Here is a 13,170-nt window from a genome sequence, read left to right on the forward strand (position 1 = left end):
TGAGCATGACCTGAGCAGTTTCCCTGGGATCCAGAACACATTAGAGCATGAATGCAGTATGAACTCTTTAATAATTTCCTTCATCCTTGCTGTCTTGAAAGAGATGTGGGTGGCAGACATGAAGTTATCCATCTTACACTTAATGGGCAGGAATAAGCTCAATTTGGAAATTGAGATGCTATATTTATATCCGGTAGAAAGAAGTTTGAACCAGGACTCTGGCTGTATGGGTTTAGTCTTGACTTTGTCATTAATGAAGAGTATTGCCTTGAGCATATTGCATAACTTCTTGACAAGCCTTGGGGGATTTTCTTATGGCTAGTTTTTTTCCTGGTAGCTTGGATTGCCATCAGGATGATTTTCTGTCCCATTAATGAATTGTCAAGGGTGAAACAAGTTATGGATATACATTGTTTATTCACCTATTATGAGAAACACAAATATAGCAAGAAATCCCTTGGGAATACCTAGTTTTGAATTGAGAAACGTTCGTGGGCTTTGAACCCTCAAATTCATTTATAACACTTAGAATGGTACATGGAAGGCAGTTTATTTTTGTGTTACAGGTTTTGGAGTTAGGCTTTGGGTTCAAACAGTAGCTTCATTTACTATCTTGACCTTGACTTCTCTGTGCTTTAGTTGCCTAATTTATAAGTTAGAGTTAGCATAAGGTTTGAAAGAGGTAACAAAGTTACAGATTTTTAGCATGGATTCTAAGGCTTAGTAAGTGGTAACTCTATTAGTTTTTACCATCAAAATCAGTTGAGTGTACCACAGTATGACGTTTATGTGAAACTAGTTTAATGTCCCTGTTTTCATTGTAGTATGGATCAAGAAGTATCAAAACAATTTTTTTGTACTTTGTTTTTAAAGTGTTCTTAAATCTGTAGCGCTGAGAAATCATCTTTCCATTTGGTTTTTCATAGAGCATGTTAAAATTCTAGCTTATGGGAGGATCTCTTTACTTTAGGGGATGATGAGCAGAGTGATTGGTTCTATGAAGGAGAATGTGTCCCAGGATTCACTGTTCCTAACCTTCTGCCCAAGTGGGCTCCTGACCATTGCTCGGAAGTAGAGAGAATGGATTCCGGACTGGATAAACTTTCAGATTCCACATTCCTTTTACCTTCTCGGCCAGCTCAGAGAGGTGAGTTCTGAGGAGCCCAAAATATACCTCACACTTTTATGGCTCTCTTTGGGGAAGCATACTTACACCTGTAAGCATGTGCTAACTACCTGAATTTTAGAACTAGCTCAGGGATTTTTCTCAAAAAATTCAAGGGTGAGTCTCAAAGCTTGAGGTTCTCTTACCTAAATCAGTCCATGGAGACTCTTGGAATATATATACATTAGCAGGGCATTCCTTCAGCTTGCCATTGCCATTCGTGCCAGATTTAAGAAGCCTAGCAGTGTGTCACTGCTGCTTGTCCTGCTGTGAAAACTGATGGGCTTCTGAGTGCTCAGTGGAAGCCTGAAATAGTAGATCTTGGAAGAGAGCAGATTTCAGTAACAGCGTTCACATACAAGGTATAATGACATTTTTTAAATGGATGATTTAAAAATATTTAAAAATTTTTATTTTAGTAACTCCATTATTGTGGACTGTAACACAAACGTATGTCCTTTCCCTTTGTTTTCCGTCGGTTATGATGTAGCAAGGTAGAGTGGAATGCACCTAGGACAGGGGAAGGAAGTGTGGTGGTAATATTCTCCAGTACTGTCTCCCCTGCTCTGTGACTGTGACAGTTACTTCATTTCCTTGGAACATCAGGGTCATCGCTTAAGATATCATGACATTGAACAAAACTGTTTCAGAGGTTTCTTTTTTTGGTTCATTAAATTTATGATGCAAAGATTCCTGGTAATCAATTATCAGCCAGTTAATCAGTTATCAGGTATTTGTTGAGCATCTGTTGGCGATCAGAATTACACTAAGAGCCATAAATTCCTATTCTATAGCATTTCATTATAATGAATTTGGGTGATTGAAAGGCCTTCTCAGAGCAGTTGGTTCTTGGTAAAGACTCATGCCTGGCTGAGGCACATTGTTTGCTACCTTATTAACTTTCATAAACGTTTCAGTAACTACTTCTAAAAGTTCTTTTTTTTTTTTTTTTTTTTTTGTCTTTTTGTCTTTTTTTTCTTTTAGGCCACTCCTGTAACATATGGAGGTTCCCAGGCTAGGAGTTGAATCAGAGCTGTAGCCGCTGGCCTGTACCACAATCACAGCAATGCAGGATCCAAGCCGCGTCTGCGACCTACACCACAGCTCATGGCAACGCCAGATCCTTAACCTACTGAGCAAGGCCAGGGATCGAACTCGTGTCCTCATGGATGCTAGTCAGGTTTGTTAACCACTGAGCCATGATGGAAACTCCTAAAAGTTCTTTATGGACCACTTAAAGTACACATGAGCAAGAATAAGAAGAAGCTTCTAAAGGCCTGTAACTCATACTCAGAGTCATTGATAACATTTTGTGTGGATTCTTCCAGTTGTCTTTTCTTTTTTTAATTAATAAGTTAGTTAGTCTTTTTAGGGCCACACCCGTGGCATATGGAGGTTCCTAGGTTAAGAGTCAAATTGGAGCCGTAGCCACTGGCCTACTCCACAGCCACAGTAATGCCAGATCCGAGCCACGTCTGCGACCTATACCATAGCTAACGGCAACACTGGATTCTTAACCCACTGAGCGAGGCCAGGATTGAACCTGTGTCCTCAGATTCGCTGAGCCATGATGGAAACTCTCAGTTGTCCTTCTATATGGAGAACATATACAGCTCTTAGGGAAAAAGAAAGGGATTATACATACATGTTATTTTTTACCTATTTCATGAGTTAGATTGTTTTTGAGATAATAGCTAACAGTTAATTTGTAATTAGAATTTGTTGATAATACCTTATATTTATGTAGTGTTTTCAGTTTATGAAGTACTTTCCATGCGCTATTTCATTGAGTCTTTAAAACAATCCTGTAAAATAGGACTGAGCAAGTGATTATTCCTCTTTTATAAATGAGGATGCCTAAGTTGGAGGTAAATGACATGCCTAAGATCATACTACTGGTGACAAAGACGTGGGGATAATAAATCCTTGGCAAATAGCCTGGTGATACTAATTTAAGGTCAGTTTAGTAAGGCCTTTGGTGTACTAGAAGCCTATCATTGCTAATAAATCTTCTGTATTCAGTACTGAGGTCGTTTTTTTTTTGTTTTTTTTTTTTTTTTAAAGGGTACCATGCTCGCTTTAATCGTCTGCCTGGAGCTGCAGCTCGATGCCTCAGAAAGGGGCGAAGAAGGCTTGTTGGGAAGGTGATGGCTCTCCCTGTTTGCTAGGCTAGTTGGGAAAGTAATATTCCTTGTGGAATTTGTATATTCTGTGGATAATCAGAGGTGCTGCAGAACTCCCTGGGGTTAATTAAGCCAAAGGTATTTTCCAAGTTCACAAGAGTGAACATTATATAGGACATGACTGAATACACACAATAAAAGATGAAGCTTGATTCATACAGAAATTTTGACTGCAAACACTGTTGTGACAGTGCCTTCTGTTTGTAAAGAAATCTACAGACCTGATCTGTCTCCTCTTTTCTTTTGATCTTATTATATAAGTTGAAATACTCTTGGCTTCTTTATGACTCCTCTTGAATTCATGAATGCTTCTTCTATTCTAACTTTGGTCTTTTACTCTAGAATTCATTAAAAAAGAAAAAAACTGCGGTGGGGGGGGGCTGTTAACAAATTTGAAGAGCTCTCCTTGGCCATGAGGGAGGAATATCTACCATTGACTCAGTTCTGCCTTTGCCAGGGACCATGCTAGGCATGCAGTTCATTTAATCCTCCCCAAAATCTTATAAAAAAGGTGATACTCCCTTTAACAGATGAGGAAAATGGGTTCAGAGATGTTAAGGAATGTCTGATGTTGCCCAGATAGAAGTGGCAGAGTAGAAAGAATTGAGCCACTGCTGTGTCAACGCTGGATCCTTAACTCATAGTGCCGCAAGGAAACTCCCTCTTTTATATTTAAAAATTTTAATTTAATTAATTTATTTTTTACTCTGACATTGAGATTGAAAATAGGTTAAGATTGAGGCTCATACCCAGTCAGAGAAGATTGTGGTGGACAAAGAATAAGGACAGGAGAGGCATTTTGGAGCATTAGTGTATCTGTTCACTCAGTAAGCATCCTTAGTGGCTACGCGCGACAGGCTCTGTGTCCAGCCAGATGTGTAGTAGTCAGAGCCACACTCTGGCTGCCCTCAGGGAGCTACTGTTTTGTAGATTAATCAGGAAACTTTTTTGTAAAAAACATGAGGCTCTTTATTTTTCAGATGAATTCATATTATTTTTATCTTTAAATTCAATTTCAAATCTCTAATTAGGAAGACATTTGATTATTGGAAGAATGATACCTCTTCTTTTGGATTACTCATTTTATAGGCAATAAAATGCTGCACTTGCTCTTCTGGGGGCTTATTCTTAACAGGACAGCTAGCAGGGTAGGAGTATGTGTGGTGGAGGGAGGCAGGAGGCTGGGAGTGGGAAACAGAGTGACAGTTTGATTTTTTCTCTTTATTGGTTCGGCTTGACAGATGATGTTCTTTCTACCACCTACCTAACTTTGTCTCAGCTCCTATAAAATAAGAGCCTTCTACTTCCATGGAAGTAAATCATTTCATCCTGAAGTCTCCCTGTAGCTTGCCTGGAAGGAAAGTAGGGCCTATTGGATGTTTCTTTAATGATTTCAAATGAATAGGATAATATTTACTTGTTTAATTCATCTTCATCACCTTAAAGGGATATTTGTCATTTCTACCAGAGGTCACTGTTCTGCCTCCCTCTTCCTCTCCCTCCCCCATCTCTCTTCTCTTTTTCTAAATTATAATCATAAATAATGAGTTTCATTCACAGCTCCCTGCCAGCGAGCTGCTAATTACGCAAAGTACTGCTTGTAATTTACACAGTAATAAACTGTAAATTTAAACATTACGGCACTTTAAGTTAATAATTTTTCTGCTGTAACAAATAGCTCATTTTTCACCCATCTTTTCCCTTGGCCCGACTCCCATGGTCATGTCTGAGCCAGAGGCCTAGGTGTTCGGGATGAAGAGTATGAAGAATACAGTGTGTGAAACCATTTCATTTACAAAGTCTGACCTCAACTTAATTTTTCTATAGCTAGTTCTGCTAAAATGTGTATCCTAATATTTAGGCTAATCCATACACATAGATGAATACAGATAACAACATTTGCCCAGAAACAAATGTCTTTGAGTAACAGGCTTGCCATTTTTGACATTTATGCCCGTGACTTATGCTCTCATCTTAACACGCAGACGTGCGTAACGCTTGCTCATGTACTGTTGGTATGCTTCCCTAGGTTCTGTGATAGGTAGGCATTGTAAATGTACTCAAGTTAAATGAAGGGTGAGTGCCTTATGCCATTTTCCAGTTTTTTGGAGATGATTAGTTTCTGAACTATTTGTGGTCTTGTGGGCATAACTTCCTATTACAGTCTTGAGAACTGCAGATTTAAGAACCAGTCTATACAAACACCTATTTTTACTTTAAGAGATGATGTTTAACAGACAAAATAAAGGGTGACGATTTTTGTAAGTAACAAAAGTTCTTTGATATGTATACATTTAGTCAGTGGATACTTCAGTGTTACCAGTGAGTACTCAGTAGATGTCCCATTATGAAGGCTCTTGAAGCTGTAACCATATGACTAGGGAGCTTGGTGTGGTGGCCTGTTAAAAATTAAAAATTGGCTGCTGTTGAATTTTTTTTCAAGTGTTTCTATTTTGATATACCTTAAATACTCCAGGAAGTATTACTCACTATATTAAAATATTATATATAGTAAAAACATGTTTATAGTGACTTTTTTTTGAACACTAAAAAAAAATAAATCTAGAATAACATGCAGTAGTTTTACAGCAGGGTCCTACAAAAAGATACATAGTTTGCTGTTGGGTTTTAGGATTGAGATTTGACATGTGCCTTTGGGGTTGTTGGTATAATTATGGGAAAGTGTGAGCTTGACAACAGGTCATACTTACATATTTGTTTCTGTGGTTAGATGACACTCTTGTCTTCCTTGCCTCTTCAGGAGACCAGCATAAGTAATTTGGGTACTGAGAGGATAAGCCACCTCATTAGTGATCCTCGGCAGAAAGAGTAAGTGCTTATGTATTTACCGGCTATCAGAGCTTGTCCTTGGAGGAGGCAGCAGAGGGAAGTTTTATTTTAGAACCTGGAAATTTTCTTTTAGAGCTGAAAGAGAACCTCTTAAAGATTGATACTTTAAGACACTTAACATGGCTAACACCCAACATGGCTAACACCCTGAACTCATGAGAGATGTTTTTTCTTTCCAGGCTAGTTTTTATTTCTTTGCTTTTTATGTCTATAGGTGATACATTATAAAAGTAGCTTCCAATAGGATGTTATTTCTTAAACTAATTTTTCTATCTTTAAAAAAATTTTTTGTTCAAAATGGGTGATTGCCTCTATATTCTCCTATATGCCTTTCCCATTTTTAGACCTCTAGACAGAGAAATACCATTTCGTTCTAACTTCTGTGCTAAGTGCAATTGGAAAGCGTATGTGTAGTGATAGGAAAATCATGCCACCCTTTCTTGTGACAGCCTTGTCCCCTAACATAATTGGCTTTCTTTTGATGTCTCCTGTACATGTCATGGTCAGTGTCCAATTATGATCCTACACCCATCCAGCCTGGTTGAAGTTTATTTTTTTTTTAAGCTTTTTTGTTATTGTTGTTGCTTTTTAGGGCCACACCTGAGAGGCATATGGAAGTTCCCAGGCTAGGGGTCTCATCGGAGCTACAGCTGCTGGCCTACACCACAGCCACAGCAATGTGGGAATCTGAGCCGTGTCTGCGACCTATATGAAAGCTCGTGGCAACGCCAGATCCTTAACCCACGGAGGGAGGCCAGGGATTGAACCCGCATCCTCATGGATCCTAGTCAGGTTTGTTAACCGCTGAGCCAGAGGGAACTCTTGAAGTTTTAAATTATAAAATAGGCAAGACGTGAATGTTGTTTATGCCCTTGTTGAATTGGGAAGCCTGTCTTCACTGCACAGCTAGCTGAGAGTGCATTGGTGATAGACCATAATCTTGAGTTTATTTTTAGTGTCCAGTCTGCTGCATTCCATTCTTTTTCCTTTGAAGAGTTATTCTCTGGAGGAAAAAAGTTCATATACATTTAACATCACCTTTTCTCCTCTCCATTTTTTTCTCATTCTTTGTCTTCACTTTTTATCTTTTCCTCTCTATAATTTTCCTACCATGTCTTTTATTGTTTTCTTTCCCTTTATTCTCTCCCTCTCTTTAGTTTCTGGTTACCATCAACTGGGAAAAGAGAGCGAAATCAGGTAAGATTGCTTTTCTGTTTGTCATCTTTATTTTATCATTTGATTTCCTTTTCTTTAGAAAGAATAAAGCGTTGACTTCTGATTTTCCTCACATTTCTGCTTGTGCACATGAGGTAAGGTTCCCTTTCCTTAAATTATTCTGATTTTCTTGGAGGACTGTTTTCCAAGAATATCTTATATACATGGATAAGAACTGTAGCTAATTCCCCTTTTTAGGTTCAATGGCGACTTTCAGTTTATTACTTGTAACACATTCCATAGGAATCCAGTTTTTATTCTAATTTTGAATTTTGCAGTAAGAAATCAAAAGGAACCTTATCTGCTTATGGTTTAGTTCAGCATCAGCATAGAGTGCTAAGTACAATGTTGAATCCTAAACGTGAAATAGAAGGTAGAGCTGCTTCGGGTGAAGGGCAGTTGAGGCCTTAAAGCCTCTTACTCTTCTCCCTAGCTACCCCTGAGGGGGCCTTGGCATTTCTAATATCAAGGCCTTTATAGGGGTCATAATTTTAAAATTGCTAACAGTGGTTCTCAATATGTTCCTTTAATGTTTGAAGCTTTTGATTTTTGTTGGGTGAGGGCTTGCTTTATCTTTTTTTTTTTTTTTTTTTTTTTTTGTCTTTTTAGGGCCTCTTCTGCAGCATATGGAGGTTCCCAGGCTAGGGGTCGAATTGGAGCTGTAGCTGCCAGTCTACTCCAGGGCCACAGCAGTGTGGGTGGGATCCAAGTCTCATCTGCGACCTACACCACAGCTGAGCCATGACAGGAACTCCTGTATCTTTTTTAGATTCCACATATGTGACATCATATGACATTTGTCTTTCTCTGACTTAGATAGCATATAGATACATGGTTTTTAATTTAAGTCACAATAGTTTATAGTAGACAAATGTGATCATTATATCAAACTTGTCATTTCATGGAAATATAGTAAGGACAAGGCTGAGTAAAAATAATGATATGAAGAAAAATAGTAAGTAGTAGAGCAGGTGGTGGGCAGATAAGGAAAAAGTCATTAAAGTGGGATGTGAAAGACTGAAGTTTAGGGAATGCTAAGCTATAGTACTGTGTTTGCACCAGAGGATCTAAAGACAGAGAGACCTGTGTTGATTACCTAGTCCAGGTCTGTTATTTACAAATGAGATTGAAACTATTCATTCACAGTTATATAGCTAGCAGCATTGGGACTGGACCTTCTTCTTTTTTTTTTGTTTTTTTTTTTTTTGTCTTTTTGTCTTTTTGCTATTTCTTGGGCCGCTCCCGCGGCATATGGAGGTTCCCAGGCTAGGAGTCGAAGTGGAGCTGTAGCCACCAGCCTACACCAGAGCCACAGCAACGCGGGATCCGAGCCGCGTCTGAAACCTACACCACAGCTCATGGCAACGCCGGATCGTTAACCCACTGAGCAAGGGCAGGGACCGAACCCGCAACCTCATGGTTCCTAGTCGGATTCGTTAACCACTGTGCCACGATGGGAACTCCGGGACTGGAACTTCTATGACAGAACAATTGCGTAGTTTGTATACTTTTTAAGTTCTTTTGAAATTAGAGGTCTTCCAGGATTGATACATATTTAGTTCTGAAATTTGGAGGGAGGATTATTTATTGTGGAAAAAAAATCCAAAGAAAGCTAGTGAACATAAAGTGAGGTACTTTTATGTATAGTATCCCAGTTGATCCTTACAACCCCCTTTTTAGGTGAATGGATGTTTTATAGATGAGAAATTGAAATTACTTTATAAACTGAAGGCAATATTTTCTTTAGTCTTCACAGTCACCCCATAAAATAGGTAAGATGGCTAGTGATACATCCATTTTACAGATAGATTTTGTAGTTTTTAATATATGGCAACTCAGTGGTAGACTGGAACTAAACGCTGGGTATTCTAATTCTTAATCTAGTTCTGTTTCCACTACACTGCTGCTGGTATGTGCTAACCAGTTATTCACTGGAAACATCTGCCAGGATAAGGAAATGAAAAGGTAATTTCATGCTAGTATCCTTGGGAACAGGGCTGATAATCAATAGGCATAAGTTCCCTTTTTGTCATTTAGAAAGTACTACCTCCTGCCACGTAAGTAGTTATTGTGTATCAGAAGTTTTTGAAAAGTTGTTGTTTACCAAGGAATAACCTGTTTTTGAGGTTGCTAGATTAACCCTGCTACATTCATGGGGCCACTATTGAATGGGCTCAACTTTACCAAGGTGAACAAAGGGGGAAAAGTAATGGAGTAGCAGGTAGCAGCCCTTTAGGATCAGTCTTGTTTCATAAACCTTACTAAAATAATCTCATTTGTTCCTGCAGTTTAATCCTCTTTCTCCCCTTTACTCCCTGGATGTTCTCGCTGATGCTTCTCACCGGAGATGTTCACCAGCACACTGCTCTGCCAGGTAATTTCTTCTAGGGTCTGTTTTTTTCCAGATGATACTGTTTTTCTTTTTTTAACACTTCAAATTAAAGTATGTTTGTGTATACTATCTAATTCAATCTATACAACAACCTTTTGAAGTCAGTAGTTGTTTTACTGATGTAGAAACTGAGGCAGAGTATTGAAGTATCTTTTCTGTGATCACATGGCTAGTATGTGATTGATTGATGGACTGACTGATTTTAGGGCTTCACTGCAGGCATATGGAAGTTCCCAGGCTAGGCGTCAAATTGGAGCTGCAGCTGCTGGTCTACACCGCAGCCACAGCAATGCAGGATCTGAAGCGTGTCTGTGACCTACACCACAGCTCACAGCCATGCCTGATACTTATTAACCCACTGAGTGAGGCCAGGAATCAAACCTGTGTCCTCAAGGATACTAGTTGGTTTTGTTGACCACTGAGCCGCAGTGGGAACTCCCTAGTATGTGATTTAAATCTCAGCTTTGACCTGAGCTCTGGCTCCTGTTCTATCTTTCTTCTGCTAAATGTCCCATCTTCAAAAAAACATTATTAATGGCTGTTGCCATGACCTGCAAAACCCTGCATGATCGGACTCCTGGCTTCATGTCTAACCTCCTTTCATAGACTTCTTCCTCCCCACTGGGGAGGAGATCCACCTGTGCCAGGGAGCTCCCATTTGTTCTTCAAAAAATCACAATCCTCTTCTGCCGCTGGACCTTCACATGTGTTCCCTTTGCTTTGACCCACCATCTTGGAGCTCTTCTTCCATGATTTTCTTTTCAGCTCTGGCCCCTCCTCGGGGGGCCTTCAAGACCATCCTGTCTAAAGGGGCCACCTGTACCGCTCACCACTCATTATCTATTTCTTTACTTTAGAGCTTTAATCACAGTCTGTAATGACTGTTTATTGGTTTCTTTTCCTACCTTCCCCCGTCTCTCACTAAAATATAAGCTTAGAAGTGCCGGGACCTTATCTTGTTCCCTGATGTGTCCCCAGCACCTAACACAGTTTCTGGCACTTACTGGGCATTCAGCATACCTTCGTCAGAATGAATCCTGCACTTCTGTAGTAGAATGAAACCAGTGCCTCTGAATATAAATTCTCTATGTTGGGTGACTCACAGAGCAAATATGGTTTCACTGGAAGCCTGCCCCAGCGAGTTACTGTGCACATAGGCCAAACCATAGAACTTCTGTTATTTCTAGAAGCACAAAGAATTTCTTTCCAAGGTTCTGTTTTTGTTTTTTTGCTTTTTAGGGTTGCACCTGAGTTATATGGAAGTTCCTAGGATAGGGGTCGAATCGGAGCTGCAGCTGCCGGACTTCACCACAGCCACAGCAGTGCCAGATCCAAGCTGCATCTGTGACCTACACTGGAGCTCATGGCAATGCCGGATCCTTAACCCACTGAGGGAGGTCAGGGATTAAACGTGCATCCTCATGGATGCTAGTAGGGTTCATAACCTGCTGAGCCACAACGGGAATTCCATGATGATTTTTTTTTCTTCTTAACATGTTCTTAAGTGGATGTGTTCGTAGATTTGGGGTGTAGAGTGTACAAAATATTCTTTCATGGATACAGTTAGAAATTCCACTATAGGCTATAATAATAAACTCTGCACTATAACCTGCTGCCCAGCCTTCTACTGGAAAAGTAGTGCTTCAGTAGGAAAGGTCTTTTGCAAAGAGAGACTACCACATGTGGTGTTAACTAAGAACTTGGGAAATTGTGGAATATTAAACACCGTCGTTTTCTTTAGTCACATGCATCATTCATTCTTTCATCATTTGCTGATTCCCTTTTATGTGCCTGGCGCTTTGTTTGGCACTACCCTTAAGGAGGAGTTTTTATCCTCCTGGCAGAGTCAGGTGTGGAAATGGACAGCTACAATTTGGAGTGATGTGTGCCTAAAGGTGTGCACCAGAGTGACATGGAGCACAGAGGAGCGGTGCCTAACTCAGGCTCAGGTAGCTTTTCTTAGAGGTGGTAGTGCCCAAGCTGTCTTGGAACCAGACACAAGATTTCAGTCCATAGAACAGTCCTCCAGCTTTTTGTCTTAATACCAAATTAAACAAGGGCCGTGTACGCTCTTTGGGAAAACTGTATGAGTAGCACCATGTCATGTTAGATGCTGAAAGTGGATCATTTGCCCTCCTTCCTTTACTTCTGCTACATAGAGCTGTGCTGTGCTGAGATTGGTATTCATGCTTTTATCATATTTTCTGCTACCTGTAAGGCCTCACCTTGGCTTGGAGTGGGTGTGAACTTATTGTTTGTGTATCCCATTATCCACATCATTATCTTTGTTCTCTATTTGCAGTGCTTGTGGCTGGGCTTGGAAACATAAGCAAGCCTAGGCTGTGTTTCTGGTGTGCTCAGCTCTAGGGAAATACTGCTTATTGCATCAGACTGTTGCTGAAAGCAAGACAAGAGTATATGGACAATTAGAGCTCATTGGCCTTTTAGACATCACTCCCAGGGCAGTGGATACAAAGTGGATTGCAAACAGGAAGTTTCTTTGGGGTAGCGGGAAAATTTGTTTAAACTTGCATTTATTTATTATTCTTTTTTTTTTTTTTTTGCTGTGCCCGTGGCATGCATAAATTCCCAAGGCAGGGATTGAAGTCATACCACAGCAGCAACCTGAGCAGCTGGAGGACAATGCTGGATCCTTAACTCGCCATACCACAAGGGAATTCCTTGTTATACATGTATTAGTCTAGCAGCACATGTTTTGTTTTATATGTATTACATATATAAAGAGTGTTTGCTCAGTGTTTGCTCAATTTTCTTACTGATGAAGGTGCATAATCAATAAAGATAGATAATCACTGATGTGTGGGAAATGGTCAGCACAAATGACCTCTCTGCAGGTTTTAGAAAATGTAGATGATAGAACACTTAACCCTCGGGGACCCCCCTTTTTCCTTTGAAATGGTGGGGGGTTCCTGCCCAGCAAGGGCAGTCTAGCTTCACTGTGGCTCACTGATGAGATTGGATTCGGAAGTGGATGGTGGGCTTTGTAGAGAGTAGACCATTTAACAAAACCTGGCACCTAGGAAGAAATGTTGAAGAGTGGTGGTGAGGGAAGAGGCAGGTGAATGACTATATTAAAAACTGTTTCGAATGGAAATTGTATCTTGTTCCATTTTATTTGTAGTACGAAATGATTTCTTTTCAAAGCATCTGGGCAGCATTGGGAATTTCACACCCATCATTAGAACGATTTGTGTGTGTGTGTGGTGACTATGTTATCATTAGTGGTATAATTTTATTTTGCGAAGAGAGAAGTGTTTCCTGTTTTATCACAGCTTTCCCCGAGGAGGGCTGGTGTATTAATTTGCTGTATTGCCTCCTGGCTGTTCCCAGGCTGTTTTTCCTCT

At 39.9% G+C, this 13,170-nt stretch overlaps 1 protein-coding gene across 4 annotated transcripts in view; it reads left to right on the forward strand.

Moving 5' to 3' along the window:
• GPATCH2L (G-patch domain containing 2 like) overlaps window positions 1–13,170 on the forward strand; it is a 50,756-nt gene that overhangs the window by 16,032 nt on the left and 21,554 nt on the right. For 2 of the 4 annotated variants that reach the window (XM_005666353.3, XM_021097999.1), the window contains 5 exons: window positions 971–1,147; window positions 3,230–3,309; window positions 6,110–6,177; window positions 7,454–7,508; window positions 9,702–9,787. In XM_005666353.3, coding sequence (XP_005666410.1) covers window positions 971–1,147; window positions 3,230–3,309; window positions 6,110–6,177; window positions 7,454–7,508; window positions 9,702–9,787 — 466 coding nt within the window. Of the gene's footprint in view, window positions 1–970; window positions 1,148–3,229; window positions 3,310–6,109; window positions 6,178–7,355; window positions 7,509–9,297; window positions 9,379–9,701; window positions 9,788–13,170 lie in introns of all 4 variants that reach the window. The other 2 variants (XR_002345562.1, NM_001243404.1) reach the window with 2 other exon arrangements.

The sequence above is a fragment of the Sus scrofa genome, chromosome 7 (genome assembly GCF_000003025.6).
Source record: "Sus scrofa isolate TJ Tabasco breed Duroc chromosome 7, Sscrofa11.1, whole genome shotgun sequence".
NCBI classification, from domain to species: domain Eukaryota; kingdom Metazoa; phylum Chordata; class Mammalia; order Artiodactyla; family Suidae; genus Sus; species Sus scrofa.